Raw genomic sequence first — 21,349 nt, forward strand, 5'->3', positions numbered from 1 at the left:
AGTAATGTGAGCATTTAACAAAATACACCCCATAAACTATTTTATAGGAACAGGACTGGCATCTTTTTTGAATCAACGATTTTGGCCAATCAGCGTCATAGAAATCGTAGCCCCGCCTACACCATTGGCACTGTGAAGCCCCGTTTTTGTTACATTCAAATCTTTTTGTGAAGTCAGGAATTTATTGTACCAGATCTAATAAAATGAGAAATTCCTTGTTAATGCACATTAACATGAAATGTGACAGAACAAATAGTAACAAACCACACATATGTCTAGAGGGTTAGACATATTTATTAAATTCAATGTGAGAATGTAAATGTATTCTAACATATTCTCTTCAGCAACTTCGAAACGACACCTTTTTTTTTTTTTATTGCCTCTTGGTTATGAATGCTAAGAGTGCAGTTGAGTATACAACTGAGATTTATAATCTCCGGTTTACGTGTGCTCCTGAAGGCAGCGTTTCCCCTCCAGTGAGAGGTGAACCTGCTCCACTCGCGGTCGCAGCACATTCATTGTGATGGTCAGCTAACGGTAGCGTATTATCTTATGATGATATCCGCTAGCTTAGTGGCTAATTTGCGAAATTAGGTTGTAACCACAGCTTTCCGGGATTTTCTAGCTAGCTGTCTGTTTCACAAGCCTATGTTGCTGGCGGAGAAGGGGATGAATTTATTTTTTTCCATTAAGTCTTTGCTTTATTTTTAGCTAGCACCGCAGGCTAGCGCAGCTAATAGTGGCAAGCAAAGCGTGACTAATCGGTCTGTTTGAAAAACAATACAAATGGAGCAGTGGCAGGACGCGGCCTCTCAGCAGGTCAAGCTGCTTACAAAACGTCTCAATGAAATGTTGTCCAAAGGGCTGGAGCTAGTGCGCTCCGAGCTCGGCGTGGATTTGGGACTGAAGCCTGAGCTTATTCCGCCATGGGTGATCCTCTTTGCGGCATGTACCGGGCTGGTGCTGATGGTCGCCCTGTGGGCCTCAGTCTGCCGGGCTCTTTTCAAGAAGAGACCTGCTTTAAGCCATGTCGACGACGGTGTGGGAATAAAGCGAGGTGTCAACAAACCTATCAAATCCGAGGAACCGAAGAAAAAGAAGAAGAAAGCAGAAAAGGTACGTAAATGAAACCAGTCTCACGTTACACCCATGCCTAGCTTGATAACCTCACGTTAGCAGGGCTAGCTGTCATGCTAACGCCTCATTGACAGTTAACGCTAACGCTAGTTTGCATATTGTTACCTCAGGCTAGAGACTGAACTGGCTGTGGTTGCCTCTGATTGTCTTGTTTATTGACTACTTTAAAGTAATATAGCAAGAAATGATGTCTTCTACATCTCATCTTCACGTGTTCTTTTTAGAAAGCCCAGCCAAATGGAAGAGCTGTGGCTGAACCACAGGAAGAAACCATAGTGTCCGAAGAGGTAGTGCCACATCACCATCCGCCTTCACCAGAAGTCAAGGCTGACAAGGTTGCAGAGGTAATTTGCTTTACCAATGACATATGGCAACACACACTTGAGACATTATGGTGGAGTGAGCTATTTTGTCCATTTTGGTGGATTTGCCCTGATTGTGTTTAGTCAGCGAGTTGCGGCCAGTTGCTCTTTCTTACAAGCCTGATCACCAATTCAGTGAAACACAGTTGTGGAAAAAAAAACACATTTTCTTACTGTCGCTCTGCATTGATGTAACCAGAGCAGCTGCTAGTGTTGGATTACAGTCTATAACTTGCAGATGCAGCAGCAAAATCCTGAGGGATGGTTCCTGGTTTAAAACGGCACACAATTTTAACCTCTGACATAGTACCACAGAATAAAACAAATTATACAATTATTAAAAATAGTTGGCAGATGCCAAGAGATAGAAATAGCATTTACAAAAAGAACATGTAACAGATTTAGGGAGTGTTGGATAGTGGATGTAGTTTCACTTATAAATAGATGTGACTGGAGCATGCACATTTGATTGACTGTCCATGGTTCAGTCAGCATGGAGGCACTTGCCCACTTGCTGTTCTTTTAGATTAAATAAACACTACATAGAATGTCCAATGTAGCCCTTCCCTTGTTAGATTTTTTCTAGAGACACTGGCTTTCCTTTCTACTTTAAGCTCAATGTTTCTCCTTTTATAGGTAAAGAAGTCCAAGAAAAAGGCCAAACAGGCTTTGAAGGAGACCAAGACGGTGACTGCAGATGGCAAGGAACCAGAAGAAGGTGAAATATTTTAATTGTATAATTAAATTCTTTTGGTACAAGTGATGCCTGGGTATGGTCACTTAAGGAGTCTTATCATTTATTTCTTTATTAAGTCACTGTTTGAGTAACAAGGCCATTCTGCACTTATTTTGAATTAAAGCCTTGGTTATAAACTTTACACATTTACTTATTGTTGTAGAACCTTCAGTTGTTTCTCAGCAAAATGTATTTGGTGTGTACTTTAACACTCTGCATCGATCCCTTCATCCTGACTAATCCATAACATATTTTCTCACTAATCTCACAATTAACCCTTAGAGTATTTTGCAAGTAATTCCACACTCGCATACTTTTCAGGCACATGGGAGACAAAGGTCAGTAACAAAGAGAAACGTGAGCAACGCAAGAAGGACAAAAATTCCAGTGATGGCTCAGCCAGTCCTGGCGGAGGGGACACACCTGTGAGCGTTCCCCGAGAGGAGCCCAAGGCGCCTGTGGCCCCTGCGGCCCCTGCGGCCCCTGCAGCCCCTGCACCTGCACCTGCACCTGCAAGCCAGAAGAAGAAAAAAGGTGGCTTTCATTATGTATATTTTCATTTAGGCTGTGATTTTCTTTTTTGTAGAAGTTTACAGATTGAGAAGAGTAATGGACTTTGCAAAAGCACTTTTTTTTTTTAATTCTTTATTTTAATGTATCCATGCACACGAAGCAAAAGATCTCAGTCAAATATCCTAATTTGACATTCACAGGGAGCTATTTCTATCTGCTCTTTTTGATTCTGCTTTTGTTGGTCTCTTGTTGACAGGTCACACTATACATACAGGCACTATGGGAATTGAAATGATGTCTCTAGTGAGTTTTCCTTGAAGTGCTGTTGCTTAAGTGTTTGTGCTCTCTGCAAAAACAGACTCTTATAACTGGTGTTGGCGTCATATATTAACTTTTTTGTGACCAGTATTTCTTCCAAAGTGAAGGCAGAAAATGTTGATCACACCCCAGTTATAGCTCAGTTTTGTGTAATGGTGAACCAGATGTCTTATGTCTCTTCAGTATTAGATGTGTTGCCAGCCTGATCTGTGTTTATTCTGGCTGAGTTACCTCTCTTGGTTTTAGTTAACAGCAATGAGGTGACCGCAGTGACTGCAGTCGTGACTGATGTGCCAGTCAAGGTTCCTGCTCACAATGTTGCTAAGAAGACAAGCCCCTGGACAACCAGCAGGGAACCAGCAACAGTGTGGAAGCCTGTGATCGATGGTAAAAGTGTTTCCTCTCTACTACCAGACAACTCCGTTGTTGAACGCTGCATGTGTTATTATAATAATTTACAGCTTTATAGCATTTCATAAAGCTGTCACTGCCCGATAATGTCTTTCAGCTACAGTGTCAAAGGTGCACTCGATGGTTATTGATTACAACATTATCATTAGTATATGATTTTGGTGCAATGGTCTGATGTTTTTCCCAGATACATGAAGGTCCAAGAGAACAAAACAATGTAAAAGAATAAATATTACAGCCTAAGCGAGACTCCGGGAAGTGTCTTTGTCAGGCGTTTTCATCTAGTTTTCATAGTCCCATTTATATTAATCCATACCTCCGTTATATGGATTACATGACAACATTTGTGAAATGTGTGTGTTTCAGATTCATGGACTGTAATTGAGAGGGGACCTGAGTTTAATCTGACTTTCAGTGGCCTAGGAGTTGGTACTGCTGGTGAGTATAATTCAGTAAGATTAGCCACTAGAGGGTGTACAGTAGCTCCCTAAACATGTCCCTTGCAGGTTGTGTCAATGTCTCTTGTCTCCTGTAGAGCCTCAGCCTGTGAGTGAGCTGCCTTGGCTCAGTCAGCCCAGAGTGGACGACGAGTGGTCTGGACTCAGTAAGAAAAAAAAAAACATTAATTTGTTTTTCTTTTTCTCTATCTTTATCATCTTTGTACAATCGTACAAACTTCGAATCTGGAATATAACAACACAAATTCAATGATCCAAACAGATCTCGAAACCTTAAAACCACTGTCTAAAGATGGTTTTGTTTTAAGTCTTCCTCTGTGACTCTTTTGCAGATGGTGGTTCAGTTGACCCCAGCTCTGACTGGAATGCTCCTTCTGAAGCCTGGGGCAACTATGAAGAACCCAATTCTGAGCCCCCTCCCGCTCAGGAGAAGCCCCTCCCTGAGCCTGCCAAGGCTAATCTGCTGATTAGAGCCACCGTAAGCACACCCAGTCTGATTGCACCATTGCACCGGACTATGCTGATGTGTCCAAGCCTTGCTTTACACCCACACTTTGCCTTCTTTGTTCCTGCTTTCTTTCTTACTCATGTTTGTTTGTGATCCTCAGGAGGAGGAGGAGGATGACAAGGACAAAGTGGAGACAGGCACTGATGGAGTGACGAAAACCAAAAAGAAGAAAAAGAAGAAGAAGAAGGCTGCAGAGGAAGGAGGAGCAACTGGCCAGGTAATCCCACGCCTGTCTGCTTCATGTTTCAGTCTTTGGCATTTCTAAAGTTTAGCTTGAATTTGTGAGACAGGTGGATGTAAAGTCAGCTTGTTTTCTTGGTTCCTATGAAGGGCGAGGAACCAGAGAAGGAGGGAGCACCCGTAGCCTCAGTCACGAAGCAGCCAGCTGTTCAGGAGAAAACTGCTGCCGTCCAGCCCATCAAAGCAGCTGCTACTGAGGTCAGATATCTGACGCAACAACATGCCACTTGTCCTCATGACCCGCAGAACTCCTTTTCTTTCCTATTTAGTTTTTATTTCATATGTCCCTTTTCTACCTGACTTCCTTTTTCTCTAGCTGAGAGTGGAGCGACCAGTGAAGGACAACACATCCCAGAAATCCCCTGTCACACAAGTGCCACAGAAGCCAGCGGAGGGAGATCCCACTGCCAAGCAGAACAACCCTCCTGCTCCAACACAACAAAGTAAACACTTTAGACGGGACACTAATTTTGATTTTTAAGAATTTAATGTGATAATAAAAGTTAATTGGGCTTTATAAAACACAAATCATGTTTCTTTTTATCCACTAATTCTACACAGGAAATGTAATGATGAACTAAAATAAATGCCAGCACAGCACCTGCTCACAGACACACATCTCAGAACCTAACGTTTACATTAGGACTTTGCCCAATTTAGAGATTAAATCCTGTGCGAAAATCTGGGATCCTCCTGATATGAAGCAGCTTGTTTTGTTGAACAACGACGTGTTTCTAGTTGTGACTCGTCTTTACTTTTCTTCTTCTTCTCACAGAAAAACCTGAGGAGAGCCTAGTGCCCAAACCAGCAAAGAAGAAGAAGGCGAGGCGAGAGACATGAGACAGTCTATTCTGCAGACCTCTGTATGCAAAAGACTTTAATATCCTGTTTATGCAACACCTTTTGTGACGAGAACTTTGAACGAAGGTCACCATGAAGGACTTACTTTAAATCTTGTCTGGAAGATGAAAACAAACAACTTTTAGACACGTCAAGTGTCAGTTGGTGGATCATTGAAAACTAGATGCAGTGCAATCTTAACGTAACGGCGGTGTTAATGATTTTTAAGTATGCATTTGATACTCTGATTCTAATTCCACTGAATCAAATAACCGATTTGAAGGAGCTGTATTGTAGTAATTAGACCTGTAGAACTACTGATCATGTTTAGAAAATTGATGTTGCAATGGCGAACAACTGGAGTTTTACTGTGCTGAGGATGAAAACGGTCAACTCACATCAGGTCGAACAACACTGGGCCATAATGTTAAACTAGCTTATGCTTGCATTTTTTTATTTTGCTCTGACCTTTGCGAGCCACAAACGGTACAGTGATTGCGGCAAAAAGAGCAGGAAGATTAACATTTTGTGACCTATATGAAACGAGCATCTTTAAGTGCAGAAAAGGGAATAGTGTCTGCTCTGTATTTTTGATTTGTGTGACTACAACAATTCATTGACTCAGTCCATCTGATTTGTCCCTTGTCTGATGTTGTACTGCGGTGTGTTGATACAACTGTGGCTGTTTTTATCTGTGACTGCTTTGTGGCCGGAGCTGTGTGGGACCCTCTGATTGTGGATGTACCATTGCAGTGTCATTGACCTCACAGTTTTCCAACAGTGGTTAATTCGGACATCTTCAGATCCTTTTGTAAAACCTGTTTGTAATAAAAGAAAAGCTTAAGCCATATGTAAAAAGACTAAATAAAGGCCAGTTTTTCTATAATTGTGCCTGCTGTGGTTTGTAGGTCAGCATCCCACTAGTGAGCAATGATAATGAAACAGGTTGACATTAGCCAACACAACAGACAGCAGTCAGGTTATGCCTCAGGCCTGCAGGGTAACCTTTAGAAAAGAAATATTCAGCCCTAACATCTGAGCTGTATAGGTAGACAAGACTTCTAGTTCAGGAGATCTTCAAAGGGAGAAAATGGTGCTCCAACAAGGCTGTGTAAAGACATGACCTGTAATTTCCAGATAAACGTATTTAATTTAAACCACCTCTCTATAACTTTCTGGAAAGGAGCGCTTACATCATCGGCTTTGATCCCGCCTAATCTGACACAAGCTTGGTGTTTATCACTATCAGGTAGACTAAATGCGTCCTCATTCAGCAATCAGCTGTCAACTTGGCAGAGTGGACCAGAACAAGACTGGAAATAGGTGGTTTTAGTCATCAAAATAAGAGCGCAGTGTAAAATTCCTGAGGTAAAAAATGGAAATTAGCATCATCTCATGTTTATAATTTTTCTTTCTGTACAGACATGTATCATGCCTGTTGTATGTATACTGAGCGTATTGAGGTGGGTGCTGGAGCACATCACAGCTATCAGTGGGCGAGCTGGAGGTGTGTCTGTGTTGTGTCACGCACATCAACCTTGCTATGAATTAGTTGATAGAGATTTTAAGATGTTGATCAAATCAAACCTTTGTAACATAGCCTCATTACTCACACATTGTCTTCTCTCTCCCTCTCCATCTATATATGTGTGTGTTACAATCTTTACACCTGTCAATTATTTTATAGCACAAATTGTACATATGCGCAGTGACCTACTTAGATAGTTCAGTAAAATATTAATTTAAGCACGTTTTCTGGTTGCAACTTTAGTATTTTTGCCATATGCAGTGTTCGTCAGACATTTCACAATCGCACCTTTCAGAGGCCACAGCTATCTACTTAGAGGACTTGAGAAGTTCTGAAACTGTGTCCAATATATAATATTTTTACATTTTTCAGATTTTGTAGACATGATGTATTTGTTTAGCTGACAAAAACAAAAAAGTTAAATTAATTGTTGAAAAAAAGACGGTAATTAATTTAAAGATACTAATCCTCACTTTTCCACTACTTTTCCCTTTATGAAATGTGTGTTAGATAATAATTAAAAAATAACCCTTGGAATAAAATGAATGTACTTTAGGCTTCATTCTAAAACCATCAAATCATTTCTTTGGGGGGATTTTATTTTGAAACCGGAAGCTGCGTGCTAACCGGGCGCTGGCTTGACGCGCTGCGCTCCGTTGATCCGCTCCCGCTGATCAGTAGCGCACAGGTCACTGACGGTCTGTCGGGTCCTGCTCGTCACTCCTCGGTGAGGACCGACGCTCAGCGGACGTTAACCGGGACAGCGGACTGTCGCTGTTGACCCAGCGCCGACTCCGTTTCTAGATGCTCTGCGCCGTTGTGAGAGAGCAGAGAACATGATGATCTCTCCGTGGGACCGCTGGTTCTCCACAAGCTGCTGTCTGTGCTGCCATGTCCGCACAGGGACCATCATCCTGGGGGTCTGGTACATGGTGAGCACCGCCTATTGTTGTACACATCCAGAAACACCGTCCACAGGGACCGTGAACTCATCACAGGGGACTCGTGGGGTTTGTTGGAATGTGTGATTGTTGAGTTCAGGAACAGCCGGATTTTACTGAAACACCAAATCCTCATAGACTTTATCAGTTTGTCTTCTCTAAGTTAGTGTTGGTCTAGCTCCACTTTGACTTTTCTAAATAACTGGGAGTATTTTCAATTAAGAAATAGTTCATAATAGGATTTTTATTATACTAAATGACGGTTTGTGTGCTGTTATATATTATTATTATATCTGGCCTTTTGAATAAAATTGACTGAACCACCACGATGTTGATCTGAATGTGCAGGAGTAGGTTAAGCAAACCAAACACCCCGTGTGGAAAATCACCCTCCCTCTGCTCCGTATGAATAAATTAGCAGAGGGCCTCTTCAGGTAGCAGGGTTTTGTGTCAGGGTCGCCTACTGAATGCAAAAGAATTTTCCATTACCTTCACCTGATCAGTGGGGATGAGTGTGAGTCATCTGCATAATGAGCTGTGCTGGCCACACCGCAATAAAAGCTTGTGTACAGTATGTGAGGACATATAACATGTCATTCAAAGAAGCCCCAGTATTTGTGAGATGGGATTTAAGCGATCATCTTTCACCGTGTGTTGGTCGGCACAGCATGGACAGAAAAACATTGTGCCCTTTAGCAGATTAAGACTGTTAAGAGACATGTCATTGCATGTGTCATGACAGATATAAAGAGCTTAATGTGTCAGAATACATTTAGCATCTGCCCTATTTTTCATTCTTCTCTTCCACCTTCTGTCCGTCTGTCTGTCCATATTGTTATTCTTTATCTACCCATATGTTCTCTGTTCCTAAGCTCATCAATGCCGTGGTGTTGCTCATCCTGCTCACAGCTCTCAGCGATCCTGAGCAGTACCACCTGACCAGCGCTGAGTTGGCTAATGACCTGGATGTCATGGATGATGCCAGTAAGTAGCCCAGGAGGCCGGTGTGTTACACTGAATGCCCCACATGTAGTCTCACAGTGACCTGAACCAGCTTCAAGACAAAATAACACCTTAGCCACTCTTAAGGTTTTAGCACTGTATTTGTGTATTATTAATATTGTCCTGTGAGAGGGACCTCACACATTTGTCTAGGCAGTGATCTTTTAAAACCAAACAACTAAAGCTGCATAGCTGCAAGTCTAACGTCCATCTGTGCAGAGCATTTGAAAAGCCATCTTAACAGGGCCGGTGCACGCTGGAACAGTGTGGCTGGAGGTGAGCCACAGCATACGCTGTCTCCTCTGGCTGGGAGGGACTGTATAGTCCCACTTACCAGCTATTACAGTGCCACCCCTGCATTAGGACTACACTGTGTGGACACTGCGAGCGCTCAGAGTAATCAACATGCAGCAGCAATATACGCAGACCGACACAGAGGGTACACCTCAGCTCCCTTCACTGCATCCACACTTCTCCCACTGATGATACAAGGGAAAGACGTGAGGAGAGAGAAAGAGGGAGGATTTTTTGATGAATCAGCTTTTAGTCGGATTTTGGTGGTTCGGAATTTGTATTTACTCAAACACGCACTGTCCAAATATCGTCCTCTCCCCGACTATAGTATTATGCACCATGCAGGTTAAAGGGGGGAAACCACAGACCACGCAGGGAGAAGTATCCCTTCACTATACTAACGAGATGGTGAAGAGCTTGTTGTGTTGCTTGCCTGCTGTAATACTGCAGTGATGTTGGGATGTAGCATCAGATCAGCTGCAGTGACAGTTGCTGCGTGGTTCTGCCACATCACGTCGGTTTGGAAGTGTGCCGCTAATTCTGCTGAAAAAACAAATCTGATAGTCAACCGAAAAACAAACTCTCAGCCTTTTACTGTAGGTAGTTTTCCTGCCAAATGACTCATGCTTGATACTGTGTGTTTGCTGAAAAAGGCATTCAAAACTATGGAAGCCAGTGAGGACATCAGATCTCAAAACAAGACGGTGGAGCTCTGTTATACACTAGATGACAAACAATAAGCCCACGAGGCTGCTGCTGCTGCTGTTTGTTCTGCCATTGATGATGAAGCTACACAGGAGATTTGGTTCCTTCCATCACTTCAAATAAAACAGGCTGAACAGGAGTTTGGCATCGGCATGTCTCTAGATCAAAAATGGAACATTATCACCTTCATGAAAGCAGATTTAGTGCGGGGCTGTCGTATTAGACTGCATTAGTTTGAACTCAGTCTGCCTGAGTGCATATTGCCTCTCTGTTCACAGTCCAAACCCTTTCACAACATTAGATTTTGCCTGGTAGCGGTGCTTTATGTAACAGAATGATTAGTCCTGTTATGCGGAGTTGATGCGAGGTTAAATCCTCGTCTGCTTGACAGATGCAGCTTGTCATTTCTCCTCTAAACACTGTTTGCTGTGCCCGGATGAGCTGGTGACATGACGTTGTAAACATTTCCAGAAATGTGATTTGGAAGTGAATGCGCCTCAACCAAAGTGACCTCACACCAAACTGAAATAAACAGTGGCACTAAAAAGCAGTGGAGCCTCTAACTGTGCTGTCCTTGCTGTTCCAGACATGTGCATCGCCTCAGCGATCTCCCTACTGATGATTCTCATATGTGGGATGGCGACGTATGGTGCATACAAGGTAATTAATGATTTGAATTGTCTGTTCATACTCGCACGGTGCAATCACACACTCTGACTGTGTCATCGATGGTTTTCAGGCTGTGTACAAGAATTATTCATATTTAAAATCTACTGCACTTGATCTTTTTTGACAACACAAAACCAAGTAACATCCCCGCTGTTGTTTTAAATGCATCCTTGCTTCTCTGAGGTAAATATACCAGACTATCCTGACCTATCTTCTGTTCATCACATCTTCAGCTGCGTGCTGCCTGGATCGTCCCCTTTTTCTGCTACCAAATATTTGACTTCGCCCTCAACACCCTGGTCGCTGTCACCATTGTGGTTTACCCAAATACGATACAGGACTACCTGCAGCAACTGGTAAGAAACCTCAAGTGTTTTACTTGTACAGCTGAAGTGAGTGACATCACGTTTACAGCAGGATACAGAATTTGGTGGTTGACGAGTGACGTATGTGTGCATCAGTGTATGTCTTTAGTGCTCAAAGAGCTCTGCTGTTTGCTAACTGTTGCTTCTCTGACTGTGCAGCCTGATAACTTCCCCTACAAAGAGGAGATTTCTGCTCTCAGTAACGTGTGCTTGGTCCTCATCGTACTGCTCTTCATTGGCTGTATTCTTGGCTTCAAGGTAAAGTTGCCTTCATTAAGTTTCTCCATATGTCGAGCCGATCTTATACATAGCTCTTTGCAGACCTGCCACTCTTATATAAAGATATACATGAAGAGGATGAGATGGGCTATGACTAGATCATCATAGTTCCCTGATGAGTAATGCTATCAGCTGTGATGACTCCCTTACTGTACCTCTGGTGCCATCATGTCTGAATGGAGTTCCATGAAATCTGATTCATTTCTGTCCTCATCAAGATAATTGATGATTGGGGAGACATTTAGACTTTTCATCTGCCTTCGTCACTACCTTACTAAACCTACAGAACTAACAGCACTCCCATCAGACCCAACTAAGCCTATGTATATCACACGCTGAACTTTTAAATCATTTAAATAATCCCCTGAACACAATCTGCTTCATTGCCATCCTGTCATTTGCTTTGGACTGGATTGACTATTTAGTGACAACACACTCCTGCAGTTAAAAACCCAAACTGTCAGAGCTTTAAAGCGGCCTCTTAATTGGGTTACTGTAGGTTAGAGAGCTCAGTGTCTTCAGTACATGCTAGTGGATAGATGTAGCAGATGGTGTTGTGTTTGGCTGAAGAGTTCCAGTAGCAAACTGCCCCTCTGAGAGCGAGGTGAATCCTGGACAACAGAAGAAACAGGAACTTGATTTTACTACTCTGAAGTGAGCAGACACACAGAACCTGTAAACAGAGAGTTAATTAAACACTGTAAATACCAGCCATATGTTATATGCAAAAGCAAAAAACATGTTGGCTCACACGCTATGAATTTGTTAGGAGATGATGTTGAGTTGTTGCACTGTGCACCTTGTAATGTGTGTTGTTGTTCTCTGTCTACCTGATGTCAGGCCTACCTTATAGCCTGTGTGTGGAACTGCTACAGATATGTGAGTGGCCGGGGTACTTCGGAAATCCTGCTCTATGTTACGACCAACGACACCACAGTAAGTCACCTCTTCAACTGTTCTGTAATGGGAAGCTGCACGTGTTTGAAGTTAAACAAAAACTGTACATTTGTTCTTATTTATCCCCAGTTGGGCCACCGCTGTGAATGTTGGTCACATTTCCCACTGAGCTGTTGTTAACTAACAAAGCAAATAGTTTACAAGTCAGCAGATGAAAGAAAATAAAGAATATCCTTCGAACGTGTAATGGAAATTTAAGCTCTTTGCATCTCCTGATATCTAACTTCCTCAAACACAACCTTCTGTTTTCTCACCAAAGTATGAAACAAATGTTGTCTTTTGATCAAGCCGTCTGGGTCTCTCAGGAACTATCACCTGGGTGTAAGATCCTACGGGAAACTCCTTCAAACCCACATCCCAGAAAGATAGTGACAACACTTACAAATGACAAAAGGTTGTGAAACCTACCTGGGGAGGTGTTCCCCAGGTATAAAAGCCCTGATTTTCCTTTGTCCGGGGTCTTTCTTCATTCTAACCATTTAGTGTGTTTGATTGACCTTCTTTGCAAAGAATAAACCTTGTCGGCCGGCAGAAGTCTCCATTTCCTTACTCACCAGAGCAGAGAAAATTTCCACAACAGTTTGGTGTCAGAAGTGGGATCCCACGAGCAGCCGTCTGGGACGGAACGCGGACAGCGACAGGCCATCCTGGAAGAAAGGTTTTCCAGCCTCCAAACCTCAAACCCTTCTGAGAAGGGAGGACTGACCGCAGTCGCCCCAGATCGTTGCCGCTGGGATTCCAAGAACGCAATTTAGCGAAATTCATCTGGTGAGCACTGAAATATTGACTTTTAAATTTTTAAATTTGGGGTTAAATTGATGTAATATTTCCTTTCTCTTATTATCCATAATTGAGTCGGTTTTATTATTTGTACCATTAAACGAAATAACAGGTCTTATTATTTGTTCCTTAAACGAAATATAAGGTTCTACATTTACATTTACATTTAGTCAATTTGGAGACGGGCATTTCATCACATGCCACAACTTTGTATCGCTATAATATCTGCGATACGCTTTTACCCAAAGTGACTTTTATCTGTTTCAAGAGATTACTTGTACCATAAAACAATATAGAAGGTTTAATAGCTGTTTTTTCACATTTACATTTATTGATTTAGTAGACGCTTTTATCCAAAGTGAGTTCTATCTGTTTAGTTGTACCATAAAACGATATAGAAGATTTATATAGCTGTTTTTTCTTACATTTACTCATTTAGCAGATGCTTTTATCTAAAGCAAACAAGGCAAGCAAACAAAATAACGAAAATAAGGGTCTTAGCATTTGTTCCTTAAACGAAATACCGGCTTTTATCACTTGTGCCTAACAGAGTGGTCTTTATAGAGACGTCTGTATCGTAGTTGCCGCGCGTGGCCTCCACGTTTGAGATGGGGAGTACGTTTTCCGGGGAGCGTGAGTCTCCGGAGGGACCGATTGTGGATGTTATGAGAAAGAAATATGGGGATAAAAGCTTAAAATTTTTAAATGTCTGGACAGATGAGTTTGGATTTCCAATAGGGGGATCCCTCAGTCTCAAAAACATAGCACAATTAGAAGAAAAAAAACTAAAAGGAAAAGAGCAACAAATGAGAAGAAAAAAGAATATTGCTGTTAAAAAATTAGAAACAATGGAAATGCAAAAAGAATGTTTACAGATGTGGAAAGGGGAAGCAGAGACCCTAAACAGGAAAACAATGCAGAAACAACCACCCTTTTCACAAGAAAAAACTGAAACTCAAGAAAAGCACAATTCAAACACACAAAGAACACCAGACTCGCAGATCTCCTCTTCTTTGTTTCTGCAGTTGATGGCTTTGAAGCTGGATCCAGACCTCAACGGCAACCCATCCCTCCATTCTTCAACTCCACCACCACACACCTCTACAACACGCAGAGGACAAGAAATAGATTCCACCACACTGCAACAATCTCCAATTGCACATAGACCACACCATCCCAACCAATATGCAGCCTTCAACATGCCCATGGTTGAAGTATCTGGACCAGAAGATACAACTTTAGTTTCCAGTCTTCACTTTGCAGCAATAACCATGTCCACAGTCAGAGAACAGAGACAATCAAGCTATGATCATAGAAGGAAGGATCGCAGCCAGCGCAGGAACTGGAAAAGATCAACCTCAAATGATATCTGTCTTCTCTGTGGCCAACATGGACATTGGAAACGTGATTGTCACAAGAACACCAGAAGACAAGTCAGACTGAGAGAGGATAAGGGTTGTCGGAGAGGAATGGATTCCTGCTGACAAACCAAACCAACTCATGAGACAAAAGGAAGGTACCGCACCCACACACATATACTGAACACAAGAATACACAATCCACTGAGATCTCAAACAACTGTTATTACTCTAACATATATTCAGTATACATCTGCCCACATTAAGTGTAAAATATATGTACTCTGTTGATTCATCAGGGCAAACAGTTAGAGAGAACATCCCCCTTCCACTCAAAGGTGTGGATAAATCTTTACAAATTTTAAACATGCCTTCTTACTCTCTGAAGTAAGAAGGACAAAGACCTGATGTGCAAATTAGGCCTCTGTTTGATCTCAACCCCAGACAGTGTCAAAGTCCACAGGCTATCTGATCTGGAACCAAATTGTTCACACTCCTTTGTTCACCATACCCCAGACCTGACACATACATATCAATGGAAGTTGCAAACAACAACAATCTCTTCTGAGTTCTTTACAGAAACAAGGACACTAGCTTCAACGGCTGCAACAGACTTCATGGCACCAGAGGATGTGCGTTGCACCTCTCATGTGCCACCAGGACCTGATGAGCCATATGAGAAAGTTGGTTGAGGGAAAGCTCTGACGAACATGTATTCACACATCAGAACAGCGGATTAATCGATTTTATTTTCACCAAAATTGCAGTGATATATTAAAAGTTTGACATATTTTGTGCACACTCAACAACAACAATCCAGCTGGTACCAAAAAAGCGCTTCTAACATTATTTTTTTCTCTTCTTAATCTTTTCCTTTTGCATGAATAACAACTTACCTAACTAACTACAAACTAACCTAACTATTACAACCCTACAGGAAGTCCCTAAGACACTGTGGGCTGTCAGTAAAATATATTGATGACCTCATAATATGCAATCCAACGAAAGAGCAGTGTTAAGCAAACACAGTCAAACTCCTGAAGCATCTGGCTAAAAAGGGTCACAAAGCCAGCTTGTCTAAAACTTCAATGTGTCCAGGGAAAAGTTGTTTTCCTAGGTCATGTCATCACTTCTGCAGGGAAAACTCTTTCACCAAAAGAGCAGATGCAATTCAGAATCTTCCAAAATCCTACCAACCTTTTTCCCATTCTAGATAATGGACAAGAACATAATTGTGTTGCTGTCCTCCAACAGGTTTGCTCCCCAAGACCGGATCTGCAAGAGACACCCCTAACTAACCCTGACTTTATTCTTTTGTAGATGACTCTGCCTCGCGTGACCAACAAACAGATCACAACAGAGTTAAATTTGCTGTTGTCACTAACCATGAAACTCTTGTCTCAGGTTTACTATTCTGCACAAGCTGCAGAACTGATAGCACTGACAGACTAGCTAGCAACAAAGATCAACCATCTACACTGAATCTACATATGCATTTGGTGTCGTATATGATTTCGGCACTTTATGTAAACACAGACAGTTACTGAAATCTGATGGAACACCCACTAACCACCATGACAAGGTTACGGCTCTGTTAGATGCCGTGCTACGCCCAAAATCGATTGCTGTTTGTAAATGCCTGGCTCACACTAACAACTCAGACTCTTTCTCTCTAGGAAATGCAAAAGCTGATGCCACTGCAAAGAACTGCTCTCCAACCTTTCATCTTCATTCTTGTATTTATTTCAACTCCAATCTCTTTACCCACCTCTCTTACAGCAATACAGTCCTTTGCCACACAACAAGAGAATCTGTTGTGGAATCGCTGTGGTGCCACACATACAGAGGCAGTGTGGTGGGGACCTGATAACAAACATGACCTGTCTAACTATTTCTTTCCTCACTTTACAAAACTGACACATGGGCTAAACCATGTGTCAAAAGGGGGGAATATTGGACGCCATAACTCAACACTGGTTCACCAAAGGCTTTTTAGTTCAGGCTCAGTTCAGGCTCAGTTCAGGCTCAGTTCAGGCTCAGAAGTTCTGTCAATCATGCATGGTTTTGTGCTACACACAACACAGTCTCTCAACAGATGAAGTCAGCCCTTCCACCACCAGCTTCCACATCACTCCATGACCTCCAACCAGGGAACTGGGTGGTGACAAAGGACCTCAGAAGAAAAGGCTGACACTCCAAATGCTGGCGAGGCCCATTCCAGGTGCTCCTGACAACACACACTGCTATGAAGATCGCAGAGAGATCTACATGGATACACGCCGCCTGCAGAACTCAGCTGTCAACGTGAGCTGAGCCAACAGAGGAACTCAGCTGACAACGAGAGGACTGACAATGGGAGGAACATCAACAGGAGAACCGCCAACGGGAGAACGTCAACGTCAGAACATCAACGGGAGAACGTCAACGTCAGAACCGGCAACGGGAGAACCGGCAACAGGAGAACCGTCAACGAGAGAATCATCAACAGGCGAACCGTCAACGCGAGGACCGACAACGCGAGGAAGGACAGAGCGAGGATGGCAAAAGCACAAGAAGAGAGGACACGAGGAACCAATCTGTACATTCAACATACACCAACCGGAAGTGCAGGACTGAGAACCCAAAAAACATCTCCACAGAACTACACCATGCACCACTGACTTTCTCATGTTTGACAACACTGATAGACACCTACACCTACACACCTGCCAAAACTGTCATTCTGACAAGAGGACACAATGCAAACACTAATGATGCCGACCAAAATTCAGCTTTGTTTCACATTCTTGATCCATATCATTACTCCAGCTCAGATTCGGACTCTGATGATGACATTCTGTAAACAATCCCTCTTTTCCATTTTCTCTTAAACAACTGCCATGATGATACATTTTAAAATCCAGGGAAATGAATGTGTTAGATAATTCAGTTGTGATTATTATTATTTTTCTTTTTATTATTTCTTTTATTTTACATTATTTTAATCTTTTTGTTTTTGTTTTTGTTCTGTTTTTGTTTTGTTTTGTTTTGTTTTTTGTTTTTTTTCTTTTCTGTTACTGCTGATCAAGTATCTTTGCTTTGTATTTTATTTCTACTACTCTTCTTTTCTGTTCCGTTTTTTCCATCATTGTCTAATGGTAATAGAAATTCTTTTTTTTTTTAACTCATATTATTTTATTTATTATAAGTTTTTTTTTTCTGTTGTTGTTATCATCTCAGTTGTGACTATTTTTCTATTTTTACTTTTTTTTTTTTTTTTTTTTTTTTCTTTCTTCTTTTTTCTGTTATTGTTGACTAACGGCCAAGCATCTTTGCTTTGTATTATCTTATTTCTACTACTATTTTTTTTTTTTTATTATTATTTATTTTTTATTCCGTCATTGTCTAATGGTTAACGACTCATATTATTATTTTATTTTATTTTATTTTATTTTATTTTATTTTATTTTATTTTATTTTAATGATTAATGAATAATCAAAAGGGAGGAATTGTAATGGAAATTTAAGCTCTTTGCATCTCCTGATATCTAACTTCCTCAAACACAACCTTCTGTTTTCTCACCAAAGTATGAAACAAATGTTGTCTTTTGATCAAGCCGTCTGGGTCTCTCAGGAACTATCACCTGGGTGTAAGATCCTACGGGAAACTCCTTCAAACCCACATCCCAGAAAGATAGTGACAACACTTACAAATGACAAAAGGTTGTGAAACCTACCTGGGGAGGTGTTCCCCAGGTATAAAAGCCCTGATTTTCCTTTGTCCGGGGTCTTTCTTCATTCTAACCATTTAGTGTGTTTGATTGACCTTCTTTGCAAAGAATAAACCTTGTCGGCCGGCAGAAGTCTCCATTTCCTTACTCACCAGAGCAGAGAAAATTTCCACAACAAACGTAACACATTATCTGATTATTTCACCATCACCATCACCATAATCGCCACACGAAGAAAACCGCAGTGGAAAAATGATTTCCTTATTCAGTCTAGACAGCCAGTTCAGGGCTTAAAAGCAGGGAGTTTCACACAGACTACAGTAGCCCAGATGGATGAACAGACTTGGATGGAGAGATGAGATGCTGGCAAAGCCATTACAGTGGTAGCTGTGCAGTACAGTGACTGAGCTCTGACTCCATGTTTTTGGGTCTCCTGTTACCTGCTGCCCACACACAGCACTCTGAAAGGCAGGAGAAGAACAATTAGGCTTGAAAAACACTAATGACTTGTTTTGTCTGTCACAAACTTTAGTTAAGTTGTGACAAAATGCTTTCAGCTTGAACACATAAGGAGCTTAATAGTTTATTAACAGTTGACTCCAGTCAAACGTATTTTTGACCCTGCAGCATTTTGGGTTTCACGGATATGTAGAGAAACCAGTTCTCTTCAGTCAGGAGCGTAGGACTCCTCTGAGTGTGCACTCAGCTTTATATTTTGTGTGACTATGATGTTTTTCTGCAGTTGATAAAAACAGAAATGTCCGTCTGCTCCTGATGTGTAGAACAGAACAGGAGGCCACTCTCCTACTCACTGACATCATTAGTAAAACCAGCCAGAAAAAGCAGAGGCCTGTGTTTCCTAACGTTAGCTTCACCTCTGCAGGTATGCTTTTTCAATTAGAGGCTGACATATTCATATCCCAACAGGCCACAGGCAGGTTTGTGGGTTTCTGTTAACAGCTTGCATGGCTGTGCATCATTTTCCGCCAATGTGTTCCATATGAGCCACGTTCCTGGACATTTGGTGTTGAAGGACCAACAATAAATAATAAAGCAACATATATTCACTTTTTATGGGGTTGATTCACTTTCCCACTGATTTCTTAAATACCACACAGTCACTAATGATCAGCATGCTCAACGAAGACAGTTCCGGTTTAGACAATGTGACTTTACTGGTTTATGTTGATTACAGGCCAGTACAGTTCAAGGGAACATTGATCCATGTCCACGAGGATCTAATCACCAGTAGACACTGTTAAGGTATTGATTAGTCAATGTCAGTGTCCGGCATGGTTCAGCTGAGCCTGTTTGTGCTCACTGAGGACAATTATCTGCCCGGCTCTCTGTCCACAGTCTGCACAGCTGTTAGTCTGATTAAATCTGTCCTTTCAACTGACTTCAGTGTGGTTTTAGTCTCTAAGTGTTTGCTGCCAAATGTGGGTCCTCCTGGCTACTTGTCGAGGTGTCCTCGGACAAGACACTGAAACCCTGTAGTAGTATTGTATGAACTGTCTGCTGTCCAACCATAATGTCCCCAAGGGAATCAATAAAATATGTCATTATTATAATAAGAATTCTTATTTTTATACAAGTTAAGTTGCGTTGTGTCCCATCCTTCAGTTGTACATATTACGTAATGATATTTGACTTACGTTCTGCAGTTTAGCTTATTTATTAGGAACAGGTTTCTGTGCTATTTGCTCTTCTCTGGGCTTCACTTAATCCAAAAGACTGTTTTACTATGTAATTCTTCCTCCTGAAATTGCACTAAAGCTGGTACATAAATTACCCAGCTTTAACAAAATCAGACCCAGATGTTCACAGAACTACGATAATATAGCATTTTTACATTTTGGTGCCGTGGATTGTTTCTGCTCATATCATTATTATATCAGCTGTAGATCAACTTGCACTAAAGCTTCTGCTTTGTTCTTTATCTCCAGGTGCTGCTACCTCCTTATGACGACAGTGTCAGTGTCCCTCCCAAGCAGGCTACCCCACCTTACGCCACTGCTACAGCATGAACACATTCTTAGGATCCTTCTGACTGGAGCTGACTTTTACTAAAACCCCAGCAGAACTGATGCACCACACTGCCTCTCTAGTACACAGCATAATCACGAGTATATTGTAGCTACATACACCTTATGCATGCACTGCTGCACGCAAGATCGTCTCGCACACTCTACTGCCGCCACCGTGACCTCTACTCCCATCCTGTTATTTATTGGTGAACATATATTTTTACTGTGACTCTTCCATTCATCCTGTCTATCTCTGTTAGTTCACTTCCACAAGTCATGTGGCTGAGGTAACATATGAGAGCACTAGAAAGTCAGATAGCTCATAGATGAGATATATTTTTATTGGTTTTATTTATGCTCTGTGTGTTTGTGATAGTATTATGTGTGTCCTGACTTTGATATTTATATTTAACTTATGCACAAATGCTAAAACGATAATTGTAGTGAGTGAGGAGTGCTTCCTATTCGTCTCGTCTCTGCTCGTGGTCAGGGTTGGACTGCCTTCATTCATAATGTTCTCTCTGAAGGAGTGCACTTTATAGAGCCATGTATGAACGGTCACCTCCAATGGAAGTTCTCCCAAAGTAATGCACCTGCCTGTGCTTTGACATGATCAAAGATCAACCTAATGTATATTGAACATATCACCTTCTTTTACTGTTTTACTTAACCACAGTCAAGTGAAGTGATTGGGCTGATTGTAACTTGTAAATGTAACTTGATGTTTCTACTGATGTGACCAGATATGTCTTTGGCTGCTGTTTATCTTTGTCGACAGCACAGACGTAGCGCTGATCTGGCAACACTTTGCTCTTTGAAGTCACTCTGAATGATTTGCTTGAGGGAACCTGGTGCAATGACTCTAGACAGGATCCTTAGGAGCTTAGTGAATATGGACCCTGGTTGTGGTTTTTCAATTAAGCTAGTGGAGCTTCAGGTCTGCGTAAACACACGAGTCTGTTTCATCAGTTACTGGTAAGCTGCTCCCTGCGAGGACGCAAATGACTTGACGACTGTTGCTGTATGAAAAATAAAGATGTGGCATTTATTTGTCTATTAAAATCTAATTTTATTGACAAATGTTTGTGTTGTATTTTCAAAGGTTCTGTTTCTACTTATATTATTAACAAATGATTTGTCTGTTGTCTGCTTAAATAAGAGCTTTGCGCCTGGAAACTATGTGTAAGAGGTGTGTAAACATGCTCACTGTG

General features: G+C 41.7%; 2 protein-coding genes across 2 annotated transcripts; both read left to right on the top strand.

Moving 5' to 3' along the window:
• Positions 1–475: 475 nt before the first annotated feature.
• LOC113169762 (protein LYRIC-like) lies at positions 476–6,409 on the top strand. The gene is made up of 12 exons (XM_026371445.2): positions 476–1,116; positions 1,362–1,481; positions 2,136–2,217; positions 2,557–2,769; positions 3,313–3,453; positions 3,844–3,915; positions 4,013–4,081; positions 4,268–4,413; positions 4,544–4,660; positions 4,774–4,881; positions 5,000–5,126; positions 5,459–6,409. The coding sequence occupies exons 1-12, from the start codon at positions 787–789 to the stop codon at positions 5,521–5,523; spliced, it is 1,590 nt and encodes a 529-aa protein (XP_026227230.1). The 5' UTR covers positions 476–786; the 3' UTR covers positions 5,524–6,409.
• A 1,342-nt stretch (positions 6,410–7,751) lies between these two features.
• On the top strand, positions 7,752–21,171 carry LOC113169763 (lysosomal-associated transmembrane protein 4B). Its single transcript, XM_026371446.1, has 7 exons — positions 7,752–7,983; positions 8,865–8,976; positions 10,580–10,653; positions 10,896–11,018; positions 11,187–11,285; positions 12,147–12,242; positions 20,058–21,171. The coding sequence occupies exons 1-7, from the start codon at positions 7,888–7,890 to the stop codon at positions 20,136–20,138; spliced, it is 681 nt and encodes a 226-aa protein (XP_026227231.1). The 5' UTR covers positions 7,752–7,887; the 3' UTR covers positions 20,139–21,171.
• Positions 21,172–21,349: the final 178 nt, after the last annotated feature.

This window comes from Anabas testudineus, chromosome 16 (assembly GCF_900324465.2).
Source record: "Anabas testudineus chromosome 16, fAnaTes1.2, whole genome shotgun sequence".
NCBI lineage: Eukaryota > Metazoa > Chordata > Actinopteri > Anabantiformes > Anabantidae > Anabas > Anabas testudineus.